The sequence below is a fragment of the Vanellus vanellus genome, assembly GCF_965231255.1.
Source record: "Vanellus vanellus genome assembly, chromosome: 4".
In the NCBI taxonomy this organism is placed as follows: Eukaryota; Metazoa; Chordata; class Aves; order Charadriiformes; family Charadriidae; genus Vanellus; species Vanellus vanellus.
This window is the reverse complement of record NC_138909.1, coordinates 36,625,098-36,650,222: the sequence shown is the minus strand read 5'-3', so window position 1 is coordinate 36,650,222 and position 25,125 is coordinate 36,625,098. Positions and strand designations below refer to the sequence as shown.

Genomic DNA, 25,125 nt, shown 5'->3' with positions numbered 1-25,125 from the left:
GAAAATCTCTGATCCGCACCAACAGGTAGGTCCCCAGTGTTGCCGTTTGGTACAGATGCAATTACTTACGCGTATAAGTGTGTACCTACAAAAGCTAAACCACTCCTAGTTTATACCACAGAATGTAAACTTCAGAAGAAATATGTGCAGTACAGGTTCATGGATGATTTTAAGAACCTAATACTGTCCTTATTCTTGAGAAAATTTGAGTTTTAAATTTGTAGCCTTCACCTGCCGATAACAGCGTCCTGAATATGCTTTGCTTTTGAAAATGCACTGAATGCTCAGACTTCAGTAAAAAAAAAAAATTTATTTTCAATATAAAAGTGCCAAAATATCCACCAACATTGTAATCTATTCAACAACCAGCTTACTCTAGTAATCAAAATTGCAAGCATCTTTATTCACATTTTTAAATCAAATTCCTTTCACACATTTCCACAGTAACCCGAGTCCCTCGAAAGTGGGAAATTTGCATTTCGATTGGCTGCTGTAGTCCATATGTCCAAGTTCATGTAGGCACGGAAGGGGTTAAACCTCGGATAGTATTCCTGCTTACACATCACCGCCTGGTTCTCCACGTGGGTCGAGTGTTGGGTCGTGGCACTGACCGGGCAGCAGCTTTCATAAACATCACTCTGAGGTGCCCAGATGGAACCAAAAAGTCCAGACATTGGAGACAAGCTTCGGGTGCTTGAGAGGTAGGGCTGTAGGGCGAGATAAAATTGTCAGGGCAAACTGCAAAATGGACCATTTGCCGAAGAAAACGTGGAAATCTAGTACTAAATGGGAGGAAGCAGCATTTACGCAGAGAACTTAGGAAACGCACAAGTAGAAAATTGCACATGAGTTCACAAAGCAATATAGCTGCTGAAAACAGTACAGCGACATTAGTGTGTGTGTGTGTGCGCAGCGCACGCGTGTGTGCGCGCAAAGGCACTTTGCCAAATGAAGCCACACGAGCTCCTGCCCGCACGGCATTGGTATTACTATAACGGGAATGCCATATTCAGTTCTGGTCAGGCCGTTAAGAAAAATCAGGGGGAAATGGAAGACTCGTGAAGAGCACTGCGCACGTTTTGAGATTTAGAAGAGAAGGACGCCTAAGAAATGACAAGAAAAAGGTCGAAGTATATGTCAGTACTGAACAACTATGCGCGCCGGGAGCAGAGAGGGATATTCAGTATGGAAAAGCGACTCTAATTGGGAGCAAGGGAATTTATTTAGAAAATTTCGAAAGCTTATAAAGAACCTCCTGGAGGGCAAGATGTGTTAGTCTGCGAGGAAGTCTCTCGGAGAAGGTCATGGAAGTCTTGGGACTTTTAAAACTGAATGAAACACTGAAATGTATTGTGGGGAAAAGCTCGCCAGGGAAATGAACTGAATTATCTAATGTATTTTCCAATCTCTCCCTTCTGTGTTTCCTGGCATTCCTGAATAAAATATGAAATAAAGCCACATTTATTTCAGGAAACAGTCTTCGACCAGTTTTGCCACTTTTTAACACAGCAGAATTTTCACTTTTGCAGTCGGAAATATTTCTTGCTTTATTTGGTTAGTTTTACTCAAAATAAGCCTACTGTAAATAAAAAGAATAAAATTCTAAAATAGAAGATTTTGAAATACGAGCAGAAGAGAAGGTGGTTACAATTAAAGACCACCTTGAACTGAAGTCACGACATTGCACGGTGGGATGACATAAACATGGCTCGTCTAGAGCACAACAGGTCAAAGTCAGCATTCAGAAATCTGCACAAATCCAGCTTAAATCACTTGGATTTCCCAGCAAAAAAAACCCTGTCAAAGTCACTGAGAGCAGCTGTCCGTTCAGCTCTACAATTTCCAAATCTCTTTGGGTTTTGCTGTCAGCACTTTTTGTGTTTTACCCTCATCTGGAAAGGTTGATTTTGATAGGAAAGAGTCTCAGTAGACTACGCAAGTCCAAAATGTTTTTCCATATGTAAGAGATGGTTTTAGTCAATTTTCAGGCAAAAGGACCTGTATCAAAAGTTTCACAGACAAGGTGCAGTAACAACCTTGACAAACAACCGGGGAAAAAGCCACGCTACCGACGCCAGCACCAAACACATACGAAAGGCTACTTAAAGGATTCTCGAAGAACACGTGAGCAACAGGTAGGGGGAAGGCAGGAATGCACTGGGAAGGCTTTGAAGAGGCATGCCAAGGCAGCGCCTTGCAGTGACAATACTCACTGTGGAGTTGACGTAACTGGCGGGCTCCCAGGTAGGCGGCATGTTGGGAGGTGCGTTCCAGGTGGAGGGACAGTTCTGGTCAATGAAGGCTGTATTCTGCACGGCTGCAGTAGTACCCGGGAAGCCACTGGGGTAGTTCATGTTTTCTGCAGTTTATAAAAGCAGGCAGACAAAATAAGGCTTTTGCAATATAAACACTACCAACATTTCTGTGGAGGAACACTGAATCTTCTCGGAGTGAGCCAGGCTGGAACCGACCTAAGCCTTCAGTGACTTCAGGCACCTTCAGGGCAGCACAGCAGTGAAGCGCAACAATTTCTGTTAACAAGACTACCGCTCTGTATTAGGGACTCACTAACAAATTGCTATCAGGAGGACGGCGTAAAGAGTTGGCAATCTCTCCGCTGGAGAACAGGGTCTTTATTAGCCACAGAACGTGCATGGCAGAGCCTACCCAGGCTTCGCTGCCAACATGCCTCAGCTCTAAGCACCCGAGGGATCACCGTGCTGCCTGTGATACTGTAGCCTGACCTTTAATTATTGCTTAGGTAATGCTAAAGAAATCTAGGTTGCTGCCAGTGTGCTTCCCAAGCCAAGAAACTCTAGCCTGGAAAGGTAATTGGTCACAAGAGGCCTTCTGTTTCACACACTGGAAGGCAGAAGCCTGCCAGAAGGGAAACAAAGAAAATTGTGCAAAAAGATTTGTGTAATATTGTGGTCACGAGCATTTCTCTCTATTCCCTCTCAGAGTCCTGTAGACTGGCTTTTCAGGCTTAATAACTCCATACGAAGACCAGTCTTCTCATCTGCCACATGCAGACGTTGTTTATTACTACAGAGCACCCAGTCAGCTGGAAACGGTAAAGTCCGCTTAAGCAATGAATGCCCAGATGTTTATAGACAAGCTCAGCCTTTTGTTCTACAAAAGGTGAGAGGAAAAAAACCACACTCAGTGATAATTCATAACCTTTATTTCATCTTACCTTCTGGGAAAGCACCATATTCATTCATCTCTAGTGGACAATACATGTTGGAAAACTGGCTCTCACAAGCTGCATTCCAGTCAATGAAGCTGTCCCAAGAAAAAAAATATATCTGCTGTCAGAAACAAGTCACAGAACTTCTGAAAATTATTTAGAAATACTTCTTTAATGTAAATCTGTTGGCTGAAAAATGCCTGTAACTGATGATGAGGCTTTTCACATTCCGCCTGCCAATTCTGCCAGTATCTACTCTGTGCCACTACGCCATCACAGTGATTCTCTCGCTGAGCTCTTTTTCCTCTGGGAGGATGATCAACTTGTAATGACAGCTGCCAGAGTCCCGCTACACCTAACCGACTTCAGTTTCTTCCTCTGTAAAAATAAAGTAATTGTACTTCTTTCCCACAACCACGGAAACGGTAGATGTAAAGTGAAATAATGTGATTTGGAACAGAAGAAAATGTAATGCATTCTCAAGCATTTGAATGCTTGACAGTCGCAATTAAAATAGAGATTTCTACTTTCCCTGCCACACACATAAAGTCCTGTTAAATAATATGTTTTCTAAACTATACATTAACTTGTAAGGATTAGACTTGTTTTAACTAAAATAATTTCAGAATTTCAAGAAGACTTTCCAAAAGTAATTCTTCAGGATATGTCAGAAGTGAAACAAGCCCTGCTACGCACAGAACTTGAAGAAGTCCAAGTGTGGACCCAGCCTGGACAAGGCAGGCAGGTAAAAGAATTTCAAGTCAAGTTGCGCTAATTCAGTTTTACTATTCAGAAGTTATCATAAGTTACCACTACTACATATGAATAAATAATTACATGATTTTTGGCACATAAAGTCCAATGGGCATACGAAACCAAAGTGGCATATCACGGAATCTGCCACAAATCACCATTCATTTCATCTGACTTAAGAGTTGGACAGACTGCTTAGCAATTGCTTCCAATCGTTAGGGCTGCAGTTTGTTGACACAACAGTTAGAACCGAGGTCAGCGGGCTGGTTGGGATCACAAGACCATCACTTGGGCACTTCTGCGTTATCACTCTGTCGTTTAGGATGACAGGATATGACCTGAAGAACTGGCCTTATTTCACTGCAATGTGGTGGCAGAGTATTTCTTCTCACTAGCTTGTGGTGCATCTTTCATTAGTAAAATTTGCAGTGTGGAGGCTGAAGTACCAGAATTATTCAAGTTCATTACTACATGAAGATCAACCCAAATCTACACAGAGCCTCAAATAGACCAACTTTTATCCTTACACCACCTTCAAACTGGACTATTTGCCTTTAACAACGTCTGTTCGTGCCATTTAACATGAGTACACACTGCATAACACACCTCATGATACACAGAAGCTATGTATTTAGCAAGCGGAAAACAAACCTAAGAGCCAGGCCCTCTGCCTGGCCATGCAAAAGAAGTGGCAGAAATTCAAAGCTTTCCAAAAAGTATTTAAATTTTAAAGAAGTTCTGGAATATCTACACATAAGCAGGAACACCAGTGAATTTGTCTTAGCAAAATTAGTCACGATGTACTAATGGAAGAGCATAAACAACTAGAACTAAGATTGAAGTGACAGCAAGAATTTTACTTTAACTATCAGCTGTCTTACAAATATTGTAAAATAAGCTCAAGCGCAGTCCTCTGCATCACGGAAACCTGAACAAAGCGTCATCCATACTGTTTACATAAAACATAACTTGCCTGTTGTGGACAGAGGGGGTTTCTTGGATCATGCATGGTACATTGTTCTCAAGGTTGTAGTTTAAACTGTTTGTCAGGCAGACTGGCTGGGCAGGCCACAAGTCTCCTGTTGGGTAAAGACCTAAAAAGGGAAAAGGGAATGAAATGCAGAACCGCAAGAAGAAAACTCCACAAACTCTGAATGTCACAATGACACTTTATTCTCAGATCCACAATAATGACTGTATGCTAGATAAAGAGTCCAGAGTTACTAACCAATCTATTTTTTTGTGATGAATGTCCATCTTAAAACAAATCTGAAAATTTCTATTTGTTAAAAAAAATTAATCATAATAAAAAAATACATATAAAAAAATACATATACGTAAAGACTTGAACTGAGAAGCTGAAATTCAACAAAACTGGGCAAAAAAATTCCTGCAGAGAGTCCTTAAGTCATCAGCTGCCAGCGCCAAGGCGGCACCCTTCCTCACAGCAGGATGGACGGCAGGGATGCGGTCCCCACCACAGCCTCCTCCTCACCCCCACCCATCGGTCAGTAACCATCTCTGAAGTCCAACCACAAAAGGCAGCGGGAACAGGGTCAGGTTTTTAATAGACTAGAGCCATTCACAACCAAAACAACACATGAACTCATTAGGGCTGTATTTAGCCCCTCGGGCAGATACTCATTGTGCTGCTCTCTACGGACTGAGTGCCCTGACTGCCCGCAGATACTTGTTTCCTATCAAGTCTGTGAGAACAGCCAGCTGGAGAAAGGAAAAAATCCAAATTACCAGTCTCTGTAAGACAATGGTTGCAAAGTTAGTTCTATTTCATTATTTCCCATGATAGATATTATGAATATTGCTACCGCGGAAAAAGTTAAATCAGCATTTGTATCTTACCAGACATAGGTTAAACCTACAGAAGGGACAGTCACAAGCAGACAATTCTGCTGCCCAAAGAACTATGTGTCCTAACCAGCTTTCAAACTCCACCTCACCATGTAGCCTGTTGCTTTTATGAATCCCACTCAACAAGTTAAAATTACTTCCCTTTGAGACACAAACAATGAAAACTCAAGAGTTTTAACAGCCCAACCCAATTTCATTCATTATTGCTTTCAAAGACAGCAAGCCCCAACTGTGGAAATTTAGAGAGAAAAATGGTCATATTGGATTTGATGCTGAGCTTCGTTTTAACACAGCAACCAGTGCTCTCGATCTCTCAACTGCATTATTTTCGGGCATAAACCTGTGCAAAACAAAGAATACCTAAAACGTGAGTTGAAAGCTAAATGCTGTCTTCACACAGAGAAGATGCAGCAAAAAAAATGTCAAGGTTATAAGCTTTCGTTTGCTAACTTTGCTCTTAACTCGTTTAGAAGTCAAGTTCTAATAACAACATGGCTACCAAGTTGGTGTACTACAAGTGTTATTAGCAACATCACTGAAACTGCCCGACAAAGTGTGCAAAACCCAGCTTTGTTGTTAATAAAGTAACTTACTTTTATTTTTGTCAGGATCTGCAGCTATGTCAGTGAAATTGGGACATAAGGTTTCGGGATACTGGGGGATGCTGTTCATGTCTCTGCTGAATTAAAAGAAAATTTCATTTCTTAAGTCTAGGCACTGTTATACGTCATAATCCAAAGAATTTCAAAGGAAATAAACACAGAGATGAAAAAAATATTCTTATCAACATCACGGTTGCTATTGCTTTCCCCCTTTCTTTCCTGATTTTTCTTATTTTTAATTACCCACGTGCAAGTTTTTTAACAGCTTTCTTTCCCAATTAAAAGCCAGCTAATTATTACACATGCAAAATGAATAAAATTAATACATCTTAATAACCTCACTTTTATTATCCAAGTACCAACCTACTACAAATTACTTCAACAGCTCTTCTGTAAAATTGGAAAACAAACAACCCATAGTCCCTGAAGATGAGTAGGATCTCTCATAATGTTTCAGTGCCCCCAACAACTTTCAGGCAACTTTACTTTTACGTGCCTGAAGACACGTAGGCACACATGAACATCAATTTCATATTTGTCAAATCCCATCAAAGAAACTAGTCAATATGAGTGAAAAGGGGACATTTTCAAGCACCACAATCCCAGAGGAAAAGGATTAAATTATTTCTGCTAGTGAAAAGAATCATGAATGAGAAATGAAACAAGGACTCATAGTAGTAAAAATCGTAGATGCTATCCCTACTACAGTGAAGAGGTAGAAAGGAATGTGGGGGAGAGGGAAATCAATTTTCATGCTGTATATCCTGGGAGAACATTACGCCCATTAAAAGAATAACATCAACTTGAAAGTCTCACTCCCACCTTTTTTTAAAAAACCATTATTACTTTAATATAACTAAGTGCTAATGGAAATGTAGTAAGTTGCTGGAAGAAATGAGAGGGGAAAAACAATTTCCTTTCTCCCCCAATTTTATTTTACATTTGGAAGCATTTATTGTATTTCTCCAGCATAATCCATTTTGCATATCTCTTTTCACCTACTGAAGAAGATTCTTCTTCTTCCAACTAGAAAGTACAGTTAGAAGATGACAAAAAATGACAAGACAACAGGCAGGTCTAATTTATCAAAATGAGACAAGATTTCAAGTTGGTGGTGTTTCTTTAATGTCTTACAGGTGTAGATTCAAATTTTTTACCTGGTATTGCAGATGTTATGAGACAGATTTAAAGTGATAGGAGTTTCAGATGGAAAATCATTTTGTGAAATACTCTCTCCTAAAGAAAAGAATGACTGTGAAAATCAAAGATCCTAAAAAAAGAACTATGCACAGAATATATATGCACACAAACAGACTCATCAATAGTGTTAAACAAGTTTTCTCTCAGTCTGGAGACTAACTGCATTTATTCCAAAGCATGCTACCTGCTTCCACACGGTCTTAAATGTGACTTATGACTTATAAGTGATTACCGCACTCTCGATGGAGAGGTTCCTTGTTACTACGAAATTAATTTTGAATTTGAAATTACTTATTTTCCTTTTTTTTAAGGGGCATTACCATTTGAACAAACAAAAGTCGTGCACACAATTCGTTATCTATTAGACCACAGGTTCTGATACATCACATACTGTATCCTTTGATAATGTAAAGTTTTATACATACCAAAACACACATGTAAGTACATGCACATTTTTAAATTATTCTAAACAGCTTTTTTCAGGTACTCAAAGCTGGTTTTACTTGCGTCACTTTAGCACTTTATTTAAAATTTACTTCTAGTGCCACATCAATCTGGATAGTGATGGCGATGACAGGGTTTAGGCTTTCAACTATTTTAATGATATTCAGGCATTCAAAAACCTGCAGTAATGAACCACAGTTCCCATTTCTCATATAGTCAAGTAGCTCAGGTCTCCTGGCTATTTATGCCTCGAATACCGCCATCCAATCTCAGCATCCTCAGATCTGAACTGCTTTCACATGTTCCTCATTTGTGCCTTTTCTTAAATACCGCTAACAAAAAGACTGTATTTTTACAGAAGAATATGATGTAACATAAATTCAAAGGAAGAAATTGCTTTGACTAGTGACTCTCAGTTCTTCCATCTTTCCACGAAAACTAATTGTGCGGCTTCCTCCATCACAAAATCACAGAATGGTCAGGGTTGGAAGGGACCTCTGGAGATCATCTAGTCCAACCCCCCCCGCCAGAGCAGGGTCACCTACAGCAAGTAAACGCAGTTTGACATTTTCTCTGTAGCCTGACATTTTCTCTGTATCTTTGTCTCTGCAAAACTTCTGCTACTTTTTTTTCAAGTACCAAGTTCTTTAAATGTCTGCTTGTGTTTCTGAGAGGTACTCTCATCTATAAAAGGCAAGTCAGATGCCCCATGCCACAGTACCCCTTTGCATTCAAAAGGAAGGCTGAAACTCTGCCCACTATGGTGCAGAGGTGGTATTTGCAGAACTTACGGGATGGAAGAAAATGCCTGGCAGTAATCATGGGCTTTTTATCTCCGTCCGAACTGCTGGTACTGCTCCAGCTACCCCAGCTCCCACGACTGGCACGAACGCTTCCTGATGAACTTCCACAGTCTGAGCTTGAATCAGAACAAAACTTCTCCAAACACTTCTTTTTGGACCGTTGATAAAAGCTTTCTAAAGAAGTTGCAAAAACAAACCGACACAAAACATGTAAAAAGATTCACTGAAAAGTCAGCTGAAATGTGAATTTACATGGTTTCTCTAAATTTCTTGACAACAGGGCAGAAAATAATATTTACTGATAGCCTCAGGATAAATGTGCCAGCCCCTACCACGAGGAGCTAATGACCTACACGACATCCCCAGTGCAATGAATGCAAGTCAGGGTACAGTGCAGTTAGAGGCAACAGTTTGAAACTGGAAGCCTATAACTGTTCTTTCAAATATATAGTTAATATTTTAAACATGAAACATATCCTAGCTGCAGGAACATGCATTCTAAAAGCAATGACAAATGTTGCAAGTAATGAATTCGTAAGTGATAGAAACTCCTTTCTTCTTATCTCATGAGGGAGGTAAAGGACAATCCTATAAACATTGATACCTTCTTCACCCCTCCTCTTCCCGGGAAACAGCCGATTAAAATCCTGACGGACAGGCAGGAAGGAGGTCCCCAAGCTAGTGGTGTTTTTTCAAAATGACCTGCCTGTTTCAAAGGTGGCCTTTGCAATACAGCTGCTTCAGTTAATACCGGCTTCAGTCTGAACCACAAGCAGACTGTCAGTCCTTCACCCGGGACTGATGGATTATGGCTTCAGACTGATTCATCTTCTGGTTTGCACCTCCAACCAACCCCGCAGACAAAGCATGCGGAGCCCTTCAGAACTGAGCAGGTATTATTTCAGGCACTGCATCGTGCCCGTCCTGTAGTCTTCACATCGGGGTTCAAAAGGGAGAGAAGCACAAGTCTCTAGAGGAAGGAATACAGCTCTACTGCCCAAACCCCCACATTGTATTTCTTTCCCCACTGAAGACAATTAAGATTGCATACCTGTTTCTCCCTGTATAGACAAGCTCCCAGCTTTTTGGTCTCCTTTACAGTTTTCCCCGTTACCCTGAGGACACCAGGCTCTTATTCCAATATTCGCTCTCAGATCCGGCCTTTCAAATTCACTGCATATACGCTTCAACTCACTCTGCTCAGGGACCCTAATACAACCACACCCAAAGAAACATTTTACATTTCAGCTGCATTTTTCCTTTCCCGGCATTAAACACTTCAACTCGCACGACTATCGAGGCAGGATAGGGGGCAAGGAATAGGCTTAGGAGTCTTATTCCCCAACTTTACAGAAACCTAAAACACCTTTCCCAAAATGCAGTATCCCACCACACAGACTACTGCTTCTCAGGGGGAGAAGCAAAACAACGTGTGTATGTTAAACTCCATTCTCTAACGCACTTGCAGAAGCCAATCAGATGTTACAGCAACAAGCAGGCTAACGCCGTACAAAGATCTAGATACGCAGAAAAATGTGCCCTATGTCTATTTCACTGGCATAATTATAACCAGAATGAAACCATCATCGGAAGTAATCTGCAATTTTTGCTAGCAAAACTGAAAGATCTGGATCCAATATTGTAATCAGAGAGTATTACGGGAAAAAGAATAAAATCCAGCTGTCATGGTTCTAAAGGAAGCAAACGGTGACATCGTAACTCAGAAAGGTAGCAACTGCTGAATCAGTTCAAGGAAGAGACCCCAAATTGCAGTCTGTCGCTTCCATTTTTTCATCCTTCCTACCTATGAAGGTGTGCACCCTGCAAAGATTTACACATGTGCTTACTTCTCACACAATGAATAGTAATTTGTTTATAATGAGTTATAACAGCCCCTTCAGATTTACAAGCTTCCCGTTAAGTCCACTGACCTCAATAGGACCACTTGCAATAATTATTAAGTCTGTGAGGGCTTTGTACGATCGTGACCTTAATTCAAAGGGATGGGGGAGGGGAAGGAGGAAGATTTTCTCCCCATAAGTGTTTCTATTCTAGCAGCAGTTTATAACCATTATTCTTTAACAACAATCCAAATAATTTGAATTTAACAAATATAAAAAAATACTTAAGAGCAGTTCACAGCTGACTTTAGAAATGCATTTAAACAAACCTCAGGGGGAAAAAAGCCCCTTAACTTCCCAAGGTGTTCTCAATATTCTTTTGAGCCTTGTGCTGCTCTAATCAACAGCAAGCCGCTGTCTCTTTTCTATGTATTTCTCTTCCCCTTTCAAAACTACTAGAAGGCAACATTCCCTCAGTTACTCAATATAGCAACGATTCTCCAGAAGGTGGAATCATTTCAACAATTTTGTTTTCCTTTTTTCACCGAAGAGAATACATGACTGGATTTTATCCACACAATAGACAATGGAAAGGAAGCGAACCATCCAAACTTCAGAGACAGCGAATTCCAGACTATAACGGAGAGAGACCACTGCTATGCAGAATGGGGTGTGTCTATATACATGCAGATTTACAATTGGAAATTTTTTATTTTTTTTTTTTTTTTTGCTGGTGATACTTAGTACTGCACATTCTTAAAAATAAAGGCTTGGGCCAGGATTAAAGTGTGTTTATTTAAACAGATAAAGCAATCCTGCCTAATGTACTATGCAAAACCTGCGGAAGCATTGCAGCAACTCTGGATTTCTTCATGATTTGGTGAGGCAACACATACCTTGTGGATATATTAACATTCTTCTTCTTATTTTTTCTAGATGTTCTATTTCTATTCCAATTCATATTTGGTACGTTTCCTTCCTTCTTCTCCTGAGGTTTCTTCTTCCTATACACATCTTCTTGCTAAAGGTAAAAATATGAGCTGAGACAATACATACATTATAAAACGCAGTTACCTCAATAAATGACTTCCATTGGTTTTTTCTAGCTAAGTTTCTCTGGACAAAATGACCCGACCCAAATGCGTAGTTACTTCATGATTTAGTGCCTTTCCACAGCTCATCCTCTTTCCAGCACCATCAATTTGACCAGCCTTTCCAAGACTCTGTCCTTCAAGACACCAACAGACGATGAGAGAGAAATTTTTGAATTCCCAGTGTTAGCATTTTCCCCCTCCTAGCATCTAGCTCTGACTTCCAGGGAAATAAAAAATTAGGGGGAGAAAAAGGAAAGCAGTCAATAAAATCCCCAATGTGCTAAAAACAAAAAACATCTGCCAGATTTATGATTGGTTTGTGTGCAAGTTCAGCAGCAATAAATCCTCCCTTTCCTCAGCAGCTGGGGGTGTGGGGGAGGCATTCATTTGAATTACAACTGAGGAAATTATGGGGTACGTTAACCAACAAATAATAGTAATTTTTAAAAATGCAACAAACTGAGCACCATCAGCCACACATGGAAAGAAGTTTGTAACAACAGTTCCCAAAACAAGACTAGACCTTTTCTTTTCTGAGACATATTCCTCAAGCACGGTAAGCAATTCCACCTTACATCTTTTTGCCCCGGGATGCCTATCCAGTAGACAGGACACAAACACAATCCAAATTCTTGGGTTTACTAATTACCTGATGAAGTTCTTTAGGTGTTTTACACTGCCTGCAACAAAGGTACAGTCTGCTGTCCTTACTGTGCTCAGAAACCTGGGGTGAAAAACGATCCTTCTCATCAGCTTTGCAATCTGTTAAGGGGCTTCTACCCACTGTATTCTCCGATGCAAATTTCTGATGCAAAGCCCTATATTTGGAGATCAGGTCTGCAAACGAAGGCCGATATGCCCATGTAGGACACCTCTCCTCTGGAGTATGTTCCCACAGCATCACTGTGGCTGATAGCTGGCATTCGATGCCAGTAGGTTTGTGCCTGCTCTCACAATGACGAAGAATACCTCTGGTTGAGATACAGCCAATATCATAATACAAGGCTTGTTTTAATTTTTACTAAAAGCTGCTCATCATTCTATAAAGCAATGGATGTGGGACAGCACGTCTGCATACTTCCTCAGTCATCTGATTTACAGCGTTTCAGATCTGTGACTGTACCTAGTAGTGCCTACAGACACATACATACCTAATGTGTAATCATATATAAATAAACAACAAAAAGATCATTTAAAATCACAATACAAACCTCAGAAGAAGTAATCTCCTCTTTTGCACAGCATGGAGTCTCTTCCTTAGGTCCTTTATTAATCTTTTTCTCTGTGGAAGGCTTTAGGTTGATTTGCCTTTTTAAAGTCTCACAGTTTTCTGTTTCATTCCTGAGAGGCACTTGCTGGCTATTCCCTACAATTAAACAGTATCATCAGTTTGCTTGGGAAGAGAATGGGCTCCCAATCATAACCCCAATATAATCCACTTTTCTTTAAAAACAGACTTGTGCTGCTTTCCAAAACACTAGGAGACTAACCTCTGGGCTGATGATGCTAAAAATTTCAAAATCAAAAGCTAATGCTGTACAAAAATTCTTACAGCAGTTGCAAAATGTAGCTCTGAATTGATTCGTGCTCATACGCACACCACCCCTAGCACATGCAAAAATTACCCAAGTCCTGCTCATCTCATCTGAATTTGAGCTATTCGAGTCCCAACCGTGGGTCTGTAAGGTAGAACCCGAAGCCAGAGAATACTGGGCTAAAAAACAAACAGAAAAAAAACCCCTGCAAGCTGGGTGGGGAGGCTTTTCAAAAATGGGTAGATCAAAACAAGGACAGCCTTTATTTGGTGCTCTACATCTCTGAAGTGCCCTCTGCATTCACTACGAACACAAAGGGATGTCATCCTTTCTTTAGGATGGGTTCTGCATTAAAAGTTTCTTTTCTTGAGAGGCTTGTGAGGAAGGAGAATTATGATTGTGTAACAAAAGCCTAGAGATGAAGAAAACAAGAAAACAACTAGCTGAGTTGCCCGGTTGAGTCACAGTCCTCTACCTGCGCCCCACTGACGCTGGACAGGACAGAATTAACTTCAGCTCTGATCAGTTCCAGCAATACATCCACGGTGATCTGCTACCGAAACCCCCAGCTGCTCTGCAGGAGAAATGCCATTGCTTATCCCATTGAACTGGTCTTCTCAAACGGGAAAGGCACACCCAAATGTTTTTATGGTTTCCTATCTACCAACCAACTACCACGTCCTAGCTCCAGGTCAGCCACCCTTTCCCATCTGGAGCAGGCAGTCACGATGACTGCAAAAGGAGCCCATGGGAATGAAACACCAGGGGACACACCAGGGAAGGGAGGCTGACAGAGCTCTAAAAAAAACGCTCTGTTGCTCTCCAGCCCACAAACATGCAAGCACCCACGATCTTGAAGAATCCCTGTTTGCACAAAACCGGGTCTGTAACTATAATCAAGATAGGGTACTTTTTAGACTTCATTTATCCTACCAAACTTCTTGAGACACAGAAATACTCAAATCCCTGACAGTGCAGAAAACCACAAGTGCTAACGGACAACGCGGCAGATTACCCGTACCGCTTTACCACTGAATACAAGTAACTGTCAGCACTCCTGAAACACTCTCTCAAGGTGGCAGTTTTGTCAATGAAAGTAAGCCTAGTGCCTCCCAATGGGTTTATGTGTAACCACGATTTCCACAGCCTGTACTCAAAGTTACTTCCCTGTGCACGTAAATACAGTTAAGACATAATCACTGATAATTTTTTTTTTCCTCCCTCCTAATTCAAAGCAAAGAATGATCAACACTCTGCAGTTTAGGAGCGCATGAAGAATGTCGAAGTACTTTGTAAATGTAAGTGAAATTATCCTGTCTCCACCTGAGACAGCACACGTGTACCCGCTCTATCTCACAGATAACACCACAATGGGAAGCAACCGGCCCCGGGTAACAACTACACACTACAGCAGAGCCTGAAATCCCTCTCCGATGGCTAAATAAACTCTGCCACGGCTACAGCAAATGCCAGGCTGCAGCATTCAGCTACTTTGCCAAGTGTCTAGCTAAAGCCAAGCTTCCAGAGGACACATTCTCCTACCCTGCTCTCCATTTCCCCCAGGTGCTCTTGGGCTGCTCTTAAAACGTTGAGTTGCGAAGCTAAGAGGTAGGACTTCCCAAGCAGTTTAGTTCCACAATTAAAAAAAAAAAATACAAATATATAGCTATGCAGTTACTAAGAGATCTGCAGATTCCTACAAAATACAATTTCACAATACTCTGATGTCAGCTTTTGTTATTTTAAGGGGGTTTTATCAAAGGAGTTCTGAATATCCAGTACTGAACATGCTTGCTTGGTGACTAAAAATCGGGCATCAGATTTTCAGTGGACCTGAATATCAGAAACTGGCATGTTTCTGAATATTTGACAAGGGCAATTTGTGTTTTCTAAGCAGATCTATGACATCAATCATTATAACCATTAAAATGCTACAGCACAAGCTTGAAATCTGTAAACCAAGGCAAATTTATGATTTATGAATCAACTTTCAATGCAAGCGACTGCCTTAGGAATGTAAACAGATAAATCATAGTGAACACATAAGAAATACCACATCTCCTTGTCCCACGCAAAAGACAAAAGCCTGATCACAGTGAACTCAACAGAAGACTTTGACTGACAGAATTGAAAAAAAAAAAAAAATTACCACTATTTTTCCTAGGAATTTCTTGCAGTTCTGGCTGTTGCTGAGGTGAATTTCTCGACAAGTGACTTTCAGGTAGCTTCTTGGACATCTTCACAGGACAAAACTCCTGTTCTTTGAGCTCAACTAGATTTTCTGAAGTTTTAAGGTTAGTTTCCTTAGGAAACATACATGTTTGAAGATCTTCCTTCAGATCACACTCTGAAGAAGTATTTTTAATGAGAACTGTATTCTTCAGTGCACTTTCTTCTTTACCCAGAAAGCTTTCTGGAAGAGTTAAATTCTTATTGACATTTATGCCATTTGCATACTTTAGAGTTACCCAGTTCTCACTGACAACATCAGTGCAAATGTCCTCTTTTGGCGCTGACATTTGGTTCTCCGCAATCTGATTTTGTTTCTCATCAGTAGTTGCAACGGCACTGCCAGCTGCTGTGTTTGGTTTCTGCTTACTGTAGTAAACTGAACATTTGTGTTTCTTCTGAGAGTGGCTGTAGGTCGCAGGACTTCTCTTTGCCGCATTCTGACTTCGGCTGGAAGAAGCGCCTACTGACAGGAAGCCCTTCCCTTTACCTTTATCTGAGGAACTATAGGAATCCATAAATGTCTTGCAGCTTCCCCTGGAGAAAAAATAAATTATTTGAGATTGTTTTATGGGATATTTTTGTAAGAAAAGAAAGGGGGGGCACATTCACAAGCTGTGAAACTGCATTAGGTCTTCAATTTTTCATACCAGCTAAGCACATTCTGATTTCAGTGGGAGTTGAGCAAGACTCTTCAGTATGTGCTCGGGCTTCAAACATACTTATGCTTCAGTAAGTGCCTAACTGACCACCCAAGAGGCTCAGATTTGAGGACCGTTAATGTATTTTCCATTCTTTCCATGGCTGCTGCACATGGTGTATCTTTTACTTCCACCACACAATTTTTACCCTACGTACAACTGACAATGTACAAGACTAAAACTCTTGAGTTCTTCCATTTCTCTTTTGTGGAGATGAATATACACCACAACACTGAAAGCTCTCTGAAAGAGGTTCCCTGGAACACTCTCCTCTAAGCCAGCCCACGCAATATCAAAATACAAACATACAGAAAGCATCACTCCAGAACAAACAGGGTACAAAAAAGGCAATTCAAAAGAACAAAAAAGTATTTTTACTTGTAGGAATCGGAGCTGATTACGTCAACGGAGTTGCTGTTCTGCTGCGGTGAAGAACTAGGATTTGGTCTCTGTCTTGATTTCATGAACTCTGCTAGAATATACTGGGCTTGCTGGAAGGCTATCAGAATCACTCCAAGCAGGGACAAACTGCCAAAGAGAACAAGAGATACTGGTGTCTACAATTTTCAGGACTATTCAGTGAAAGAGTTAAAAAGCTTCTAACAATATGCTCTTTTAAAATACTTTGTTAGCGAGTTCTAAGTAAGACAGACAAGAAAACTCAAAATACAGTTTAAAATAACAACTGTAACGGTCTTTTCCTTTTTTTCCTTATAGTTCTTGTTAGTTACTCTCTCGATAAAGTAACTCAGCCATAAGCTTTACAAAGAAAAAAAATCTAACAAAGAAAAAATCCATTCTAAGAAGCTAATGCTTGATTTGAAGACCGGTTAGAAGTCAGTCTCACTACAACACAATGGCAATATATCATAGTATGATACCTATGAGCCTTCTGAGTAGCTTCTATTCATTCATGATAGTTATGTCATTATTTTGATACTTATTTATTACTGTCTCTTTCTTTCCCTAGAGAAAATGCTGGCATAAAATGCGCTACAAATGCCACTGTGTTTCTGAACTAGAACTGAAGTTGCAAAATATCCTCTCTTTCTTTCTGGTGTATTAATTGCACCAACTATAAATCGATCAGAACAAGAATCTTTGTAATTCATCAAACTGCCTTCTCAATCATGCAGCGTAAACTTGGTCAGCAGGAAAACAGAATGAGAAATTCTTGCTTTTTCAGATCCCTGTGGTCTCCTTCTGTTGCATCTAGAACCATGTAATGTGGTCACTCTTGTTGCTTCATTTGTGCTCGGACTCTTTTCAGAGTCAAAACAACAATGCAAGCAGAACCACAGTGTGCATCAGGATCTCAGTGAGGTGTGCGCCTACACACATATAGATATAGATATAGATATAGATATAGATATCACCATGACATTCACATTCACTGCTTGTTAGTACTGATTGTAGGAATTCAGGGTTGGTGTGATGAAAGCACTGAACATTATCTGTGACAAATACAACATTCAGCTCACACTACACAGCGTGAAAGGGTAGTCAAGGAAGACAAAAAAAGAATATGCGTAGGAGCAGAACCCTTAATTGTTGTACAAAGGTACTGTCCTCTTAAAAGCACTTTACCACGTGCAAACAATGCATCAGCTAACAAGCTAAATCATCTTTCTGGGGTAGCCTGCTTCGCAGAGCGCCTAGCAAAAGCTAACAATAAACATGAATGTTTTTTAACAAGTGAAAGAAGGAAAGAAGCAGAAGGAAAAGCAGGTCCTCACTTGGTTTTCTGAAACTTTATAAATAAAATTCATATTAATTTTCCAGAAAAACTTAAAGACAATCTACCAGTCTGCTCAGTTCTATTTATGACGTTCAGATACTAAGATGTTACGTATGCGCCTACTGCAGGGGGAGAAAGTCTTCTAGCAAGGGCAGTATCCACTGAGTATTCCTGTGGGGGTACCCTAGCCATTTTTCTTTGCATCCTGAACATGGCAGTTTATCAGGAGGAGCAGCAAGAAATGCTTGACGGCTCCATCACACCTAAGCTGTCCCAGCCAGCCACAGGGCTTCAGGAGACAGATGCAGTAGAGATTTAGGCCCTATCAGCACTAAAAAGCTAACGCAAGCCAAAAGTGCTTGCTGATCTCTGGTGGGTCTCTTTCAAACTGGTGCAGGGGCCCCGAAAGCATTACCTTACGAAGAGGACAGTGAGCCTCCAGAAAGACTCTTCCCAGCTGGGTCCTGGCACCACATCTGCACACAGCGGTAACAGATGGTGAGGAAGAGTCACGTTGAGCGTGAAGTGGAACTCCAAATCAGCAGCAGTCACCAGCGTAAGCTCCCGGATTACCCATGAAGATGTAAAGTCAGGAGTGAATCTGTCAGGAAAAGCAGACAGCTGGTGTTATTTTTCCATTGTTGGGCTGAATTTCATTTTCTGAAGTCACACCGATTCCAAAAAATACAAAATAACTTCTGATTTAATAATACGAAAAAAGACAATGAAATAAGTGACCACTGTCTGTTTAGATGACGCAGATAGCATTAGCACCTAGTAGAGGAAAGACTTTGAGGTCATCTTCAAGCAGTAAAATACGCGTTTTCATTGTGACTCTCCACAATACTCTCATTACTGTGACTCGTTTCCCCTTTCGCAAGGAGGCACACTTAATCAACTCATGTTAACCAAAACACTCTTTAGCAAAGGCTGAGCTGTCAAGGGTACAGGCAGCATTACTTAGAAAAGGGCCAGGTACTAGGGGAAGTCTAGAACAGGCTGGAAAGATAGGGAAAGCAGAAGAAAACAACAGATTTATCTCTTCTTTCACTTATTTCCCCGACCCATACCATTATTCTATTTGACTGCCATGGGTACTGCTAGAAGGCATGACTTGCCTTTCCAATCAGTACAGGTGATACTTGTTGTATATGAAACCACAGTTACCATATACAGTAATATTAACTCACATTTAAGTCATGATTTTTACTCTACGGGATTTTAAAAAGAATCAGTCTTAGACTATGTGCAATGTTAGGAAAACATGACTAGATTGTGGTCAGGCTACTTGGAACAAGCTAGAGAATAACAATCAAATTTTTTGAAAAAAAGCTGGTGGCAAAGCATTTCTTATTCTTTTATTGTGACAACTCTTGCTTTAATTTATTACTTCATAATGCCTTGATAAACGCATGTATGCTACTTTTTAAAAATAATGAAGTCTTGTAAAGAAACATTATTATAATATCGACTTGTTAGTATTACCCGTACTGAAAAGGGGAAATGCTTATGAAATTTATATTCAAAGCTCACCAATTTTGTGTGCGGGTGTGCTATTGGAGTGTCTGTTACGGAAATTAATTACTTCAAATTTCCACTTAAGTTAATTTGTCAGCAAATTTGTCAATGCTTACACGATGCTGATCTCTCGTGATGAGTTCTGAGCCAGGAAAAATTCCTGACAGTCTAACACTTCAAATCCATATCCTTGGCAACTGTAACCATTGATTTTCATTGATGAAATTGTTATAGGAAGAGGCCCAATATTCTCTACTTTGAAGTTCTTCGTAATGGATAGAAGTTGCTTGCTGTCTTTCAGTTCTTAAAGGAAAAAAAAAAGAATAATTATTTTACAAGGCTTAAAAATTATTTTCTTTTGTTTATAAAGAAATTTGTATTTTCACTTTCAATCTACTAAAAAAATTCAGAAGTGACCAACATTTTAATACAGACTGTTTTGCAGTAGTGTATTTCTAGAATTTGTAACTATCCTCAGTCTGTTTCGAGAAAACAGAATCTACACCTCTCATGACCAAGCTCTTCAGCTTCTTCTGTTTCAACATTCTGTTTACTTAAAATGACCGTACCGTGTCAGTACACCACTATGGGGTAACGCAGCCAGCTACAAAATCAGAGACCTGTTTCTTCTTACTCACGTCGTCTGCAGTCCATTAGTGTAGCTTCTGGAACCTTGAATCGAAGAGATCCTCCTGCACCAGGCAGTCTTCCCCCTACTTTAAGCAATTCTTTGGCTCCAAAGCCTTCTACATTGACCACGTCCAGAACAGTCAAGTTGTTTCTGCCATAATATAAAAATCAAGCCATCAGCCACCAAAACACAAATGAAGTCTGCAAAATCACGGCTTTGCTATCTAGGTGCCAATCCAAGAGAACAACGTTCCAGTAAGAGAATCACTGGCCACACCTGTATAGGTTTCCCCTAAACACAGACAGGATCACTCTAGAACCATTTGTCTTTGCTCCAAGATATGGCAAATTTATTTTCACATTGAGTTGTTTGATTCTTACTTACAACTGAAACTTAGCTTACCTGATTAAAATAAGGGAGGCTACTCTTTTGTAGTCAACCGGTGTAAAAATTACACCAACTTTTCTGGTTTCCAGTGGCTGTAAACTTAACCAAAGCAGCTCAGAACTGCATTTCTTGTTGATGAGATCCTCTTGATGTGCATTCTGTTAAACAAAAGTGCGATTCTTATTCACAAAAAACATGTGTGTTTAAAGAGCTCAATAAAGAAAGCACTACATCTTTACTTAGCACCACATCAGATATTTTTGGCAAGGTGCAAGAACTGCTAACTAACTCGTTATACAAAAGTCTTTCAATTTGACAACATAAAACATCAGATAAGGTTGTTTATTTGAGCAAAAGTTCATATTACTGCACTTATTATTATGAGGAATGTATTACTTCATTTTTTAAAACAGCTTGTATTTGCTCAGATGGAAAAGAAATTATACAGCGTCTTTCATATTCAAGGAATCCTGAAACACTTCACAACACAACGAGAACTGACAGTATACTGATTGCACAGGGAAATGTGGCAACCATTATACCCTCAGCTTAAGACTTGCAACTTGATTTAAGTGAGAAAGGGACTGTTGGCAAATATGCTGATCATTCGAGTCACTGGAAACAAGCCAAAGCGAACTCCCTACCATATTAATTGAAGACCAGAAATACCAGAAGTTCACTGAGTCTGGAAATAATGTAAATTTTGGGGGTTGTTTTTTTTTTTTTTTTTTTTCCAAAAATGCTGTTTATTCTTTTTCCCATTAAAAAACTGAAAATAGCCCTAAAATTTTCTGTTCCGGAACTGGGGGTGTCCTCTTAGAAAGAGGTGATCAGACACCTACAGCAGTCAAAATGACCATAAACATTACAAAAAGGGCTCTTGCTTGGTTGTATTTCAATTCATGGCTGTTGTACTAACGGCTTTTCTGATCTTTTCCAGTCCAAAACGTTTTTATTCTTAGCCTATTTTATGATAAAAGAACATAGAAAAAAATTCAGAACTTGCATTTAACAGTCAATATTTATTAAAAGCAAACTACGTATGGCATTTGCAAACTTCACCCTGTCACTGCCTACAAACAAAGATACACATCCACTCGAATGTGAGCCTAACAATTCCATTACACATGTATATAAAGTGACTAGGGAAATGATAACAAATTCAAAAATGTATATATTAACAACTAGTGATTCGGTTAACAAGCCAAGATCCGTCTCATACGTGCTGAATACCTATCTAACTATACACATTCTCCCTAGCTCTTCAAGTTTCTAATAAAAAACAGATACTACACACACTGATGTAAAGATCTACCACTATTTTTCCATTTGGTCACGAGTATGGTGTACAGGACTGCAGAAATTCAGTCCTACCCATGTTCTAGTGGAATTACCTTCTCTTTTTCAGCGTGTGCCTACAGGCTAGGATTAATGAACTGCTGCCTCCTCTCTTTTACAACAGCTCTTACAACTGTTGCCAGAAAGGAAAGGTCAGCCTTGATTAGCGTAGCGAAGTCTTTTCTTTTTATATGGTACTAATCTTCCATTAAGGTCTTAAAGCGTACGTGCAGAAACGTGTATCTACACAGGACATTAAAGATGTGGCTGCAGCATGCCCAAACAGCAAGGAAAATTTGTCAATTCCAGGCTTTTGCCCAACCTAGAAGTCTAAGATGAAATTCTCCAGGTACCCTGGACAGTTCTCTGCTCATCAGAATACACCAACATCCCTGAGATGGCATCTGCTCTACTTCTGTCATCCATGAAACAACACCTCAGGGTATAACCGCAGCTCAGCACTGGTGTGACGCAGTCAAGTGTTACCACACTCCTGTTAAAAATGAAGCAATGGGAACCAGAGAGAGCCATGACATTCCAACTTGAAGCCGGGAGTTGCGATGAGACTGAGGTGAAGTGTAGAAATCCAGCCTTCTCCTCCCTCCCTTGAACTATCAGACAGTATTTCCCTCTACTGAAAAGGTTATCAGCTAGCTTCTGACATCACTGACTTAAAAGCCTAACATGTCATGGTCAACCTGGGGCTAAACTTAAGTCCCAAAACAGAATGCAACCAGTGGTCTCTTCAACACTGTGCTGGTTTTGGCTGGGGTAGAGTTATTTTCTTCACAGGAGCTAGTATGGGGCTACGTTTTGGATTTGTGCCGGAAATAGTGTTGATAATACAGGGATGTTTTAACTACTGCTGAGCAGTGCTTACACAGAGTCAAGGCCTTGCCTGCTCCTCACACCACCCCACCAGCAAGTAGGCTGGGGGTGCACAAGATGTTAGTAGGGGACACAGCCGGGACAGCTGACCCCAGCTGACCAAAAGAATATTCAATCCCATATGATGTCATGCTCAGCACATAAAGCTGGGGGAAGAAGAAGGAAGGGGGGGACGTTTGGAGTTACGCATTTTGTCTTGCCAAGTAATGATTAGGCGTGATGGATCCCTGCTCTCCTGGAGATGGCTGAACACTTGCCTGCTAATGGGAAATAGTGAATGAATTCCTTGTTTGGCTTCGCCTACGTGCATGGCTTTTGCTTTACCTATTAAACTGCCTTTATCTCAACCCATGAGGTTTTTTTTCTTTTTCACCCTCTTCTCCCAATCCTACTTGCGGGGAAGAGGGGTTGTGGGGGGTGTAAGTGAACGGCTGCATGGTCCTAGTTGCTGGCTGCAGTTAAACCATGACAAACACGTACACACAGGCACGCAGGTATGCACACACTCCCTCCCTACGGCGGTTTTCAAAACAGACTCAAACTCTGCAAAAAAGCTAACTGCAAAGATATAAGCCTTATAGAGAATCAAGAAAACGCTATTAAATTGCTTTAAATAGCACTTGGGAACAACTCAGACGTGGTGTAGCTAGAAAAAGCTTTTTCCAGTGTGTCAGACCACTTCTTCTATCAAAATTAGCCATCTTACCCTGTGAGAACATTCATCCACGAGTCTGAATTCAGTGGTCGTGAAATTAATTGCTTGCACATTTATGCCAAACCTAAATAAACCAAAACAAAAAATTAAGCTCTTCAAACTTAGTCTGTCAAAACTACATTGACTTATTTTTACATGCTGGCATTTATTCTTAAATAAAGAATACTTTTAAAATTGCATTTTGGCAGATGTGAAATATAGTGGAAATACGGTTCTGCATTTTAACAGAATGCACTACAAATCAGTTTTATGTGGATTCCACACATTTGGAAAACAGACAAATGGCTGGGCATTTTAGATCTCTCAGCATACAGTATTGCAAAAGATCACAATCAAGAAACCCAATTTCTAAGCCACACAAACACAAATGCCCCAAAGCTTTTTCTGCCCCTATAACTGTTAAGAAATAATCATTATCAAATCTCATTAATTTACTCAATTATCCCTCTTTCTGCTCATGATTTGTTGGGGACAAATTCCTATTTTCTTTCACATACTTTGCAAATCAAATTCACTTATAGCAGTTGATTATTTGCCTGAGAGCAAATTATAATCATTTGACATTAAGGTATTAAAAACAGACATAAGAAAACCAATAGGTAAAATTTAGATTATAGAAGACTAATGGACCTCCAGCCACTGAATTGGAAATTCACTTGTCACGACTTTCTATGACATTAGCTTAAAAAGAACCAGTTAGTGGACGTGATTTCTGGTAAACCTAGAAGATCTGCAGAAACAAAAGTGTGCAAATGAGAGAAAATGTAATTTCAAGCCACTAGAAAGAGTCTGTGTGGAACTTATCTTTAGTACACAAACAGATGTAGTTATTAATGTGCATATATATGCACATATACATACGTATGCAAAGAAATGAGGTTAAGTAAGCAATTACATAGAGATTTGGACCCCAAACAAGCAAGTTACACTTAAGCATGTGAATAGTCCCACCGGCTCCAACCATGCAAATTGTCCCACCAACTTCACAGTTTTTCAAAGCTAAGCATGACAGCCAGAGCTTATTTCGGTGAACTTCAGCCCACCTCACCACACCCCTTTATACTGTTCATCTAACTCTTATCTAGATTTCTCATTAGATTGTCTTAGTTCTAAAACAGAAAGTTCAAAAGAATGTAGAAATGTTTGTTTAGTTGGCCCTAAGCATTTACAGTGGGCTTCCTAACTCTGGAACTGAATTTTTCTTCCCGGCTCCTGTTTTCTCTTCTTCAACCAGGGTTTTTACCTAAGAAAATGCTAAGAAGAAAACTTTCACTGGTGGGAAGGTTCAGTTGCCTTCCTCCTCACTGATTAGTCTACAGACTCTGCACATGTCCCAACCAGCCTTGCAGAGAGATGCACATCTCCAATTCTGCAAGTTGCTCCCCTCACTTGGGCAGCTTGCACAAACTCACGCTAAGCCTCAACTCCTAAAAGATGACCGATTATAGTTCACGGCTGGCAGACATAAACTTGCTGAAAACATGCTCAATTTGGTTTTCTCAGTGATCAGGTACATCACAAAGACAGGCATCATACAGGCAGCTACTCTGAACACATATCTTCCAAAATGGGTGAGAACATTGTTCCCACCTAAGTTAAACTTTGAAAAATTAAAACAAACAATAAGCAACAATCATAAGGCATGGCAA

At 40.2% G+C, this 25,125-nt stretch overlaps 1 protein-coding gene across 1 annotated transcript in view; it reads right to left on the bottom strand.

Annotated features, from left to right (window-relative positions):
- Positions 1-302: 302 nt before the first annotated feature.
- TMEM131L (transmembrane 131 like) overlaps positions 303-25,125 on the bottom strand; it is a gene marked incomplete at its 5' end in the record, with an annotated part of 83,643 nt that continues 58,820 nt past the window's right edge. The window contains 17 exons of the mRNA XM_082483065.1: positions 303-707; positions 2,214-2,359; positions 3,197-3,285; positions 4,917-5,037; positions 6,406-6,491; positions 7,572-7,650; positions 8,850-9,035; positions 9,913-10,070; positions 11,599-11,723; positions 13,008-13,162; positions 15,481-16,097; positions 16,640-16,789; positions 18,415-18,600; positions 19,634-19,820; positions 20,156-20,298; positions 20,551-20,693; positions 23,468-23,540. Of these exons, the coding sequence (XP_082339191.1) occupies positions 429-707; positions 2,214-2,359; positions 3,197-3,285; positions 4,917-5,037; positions 6,406-6,491; positions 7,572-7,650; positions 8,850-9,035; positions 9,913-10,070; positions 11,599-11,723; positions 13,008-13,162; positions 15,481-16,097; positions 16,640-16,789; positions 18,415-18,600; positions 19,634-19,820; positions 20,156-20,298; positions 20,551-20,693; positions 23,468-23,540 (2,923 nt within the window). The 3' untranslated portion in view covers positions 303-428. The remainder of the gene's footprint in view (positions 708-2,213; positions 2,360-3,196; positions 3,286-4,916; positions 5,038-6,405; positions 6,492-7,571; positions 7,651-8,849; positions 9,036-9,912; positions 10,071-11,598; positions 11,724-13,007; positions 13,163-15,480; positions 16,098-16,639; positions 16,790-18,414; positions 18,601-19,633; positions 19,821-20,155; positions 20,299-20,550; positions 20,694-23,467; positions 23,541-25,125) is intronic.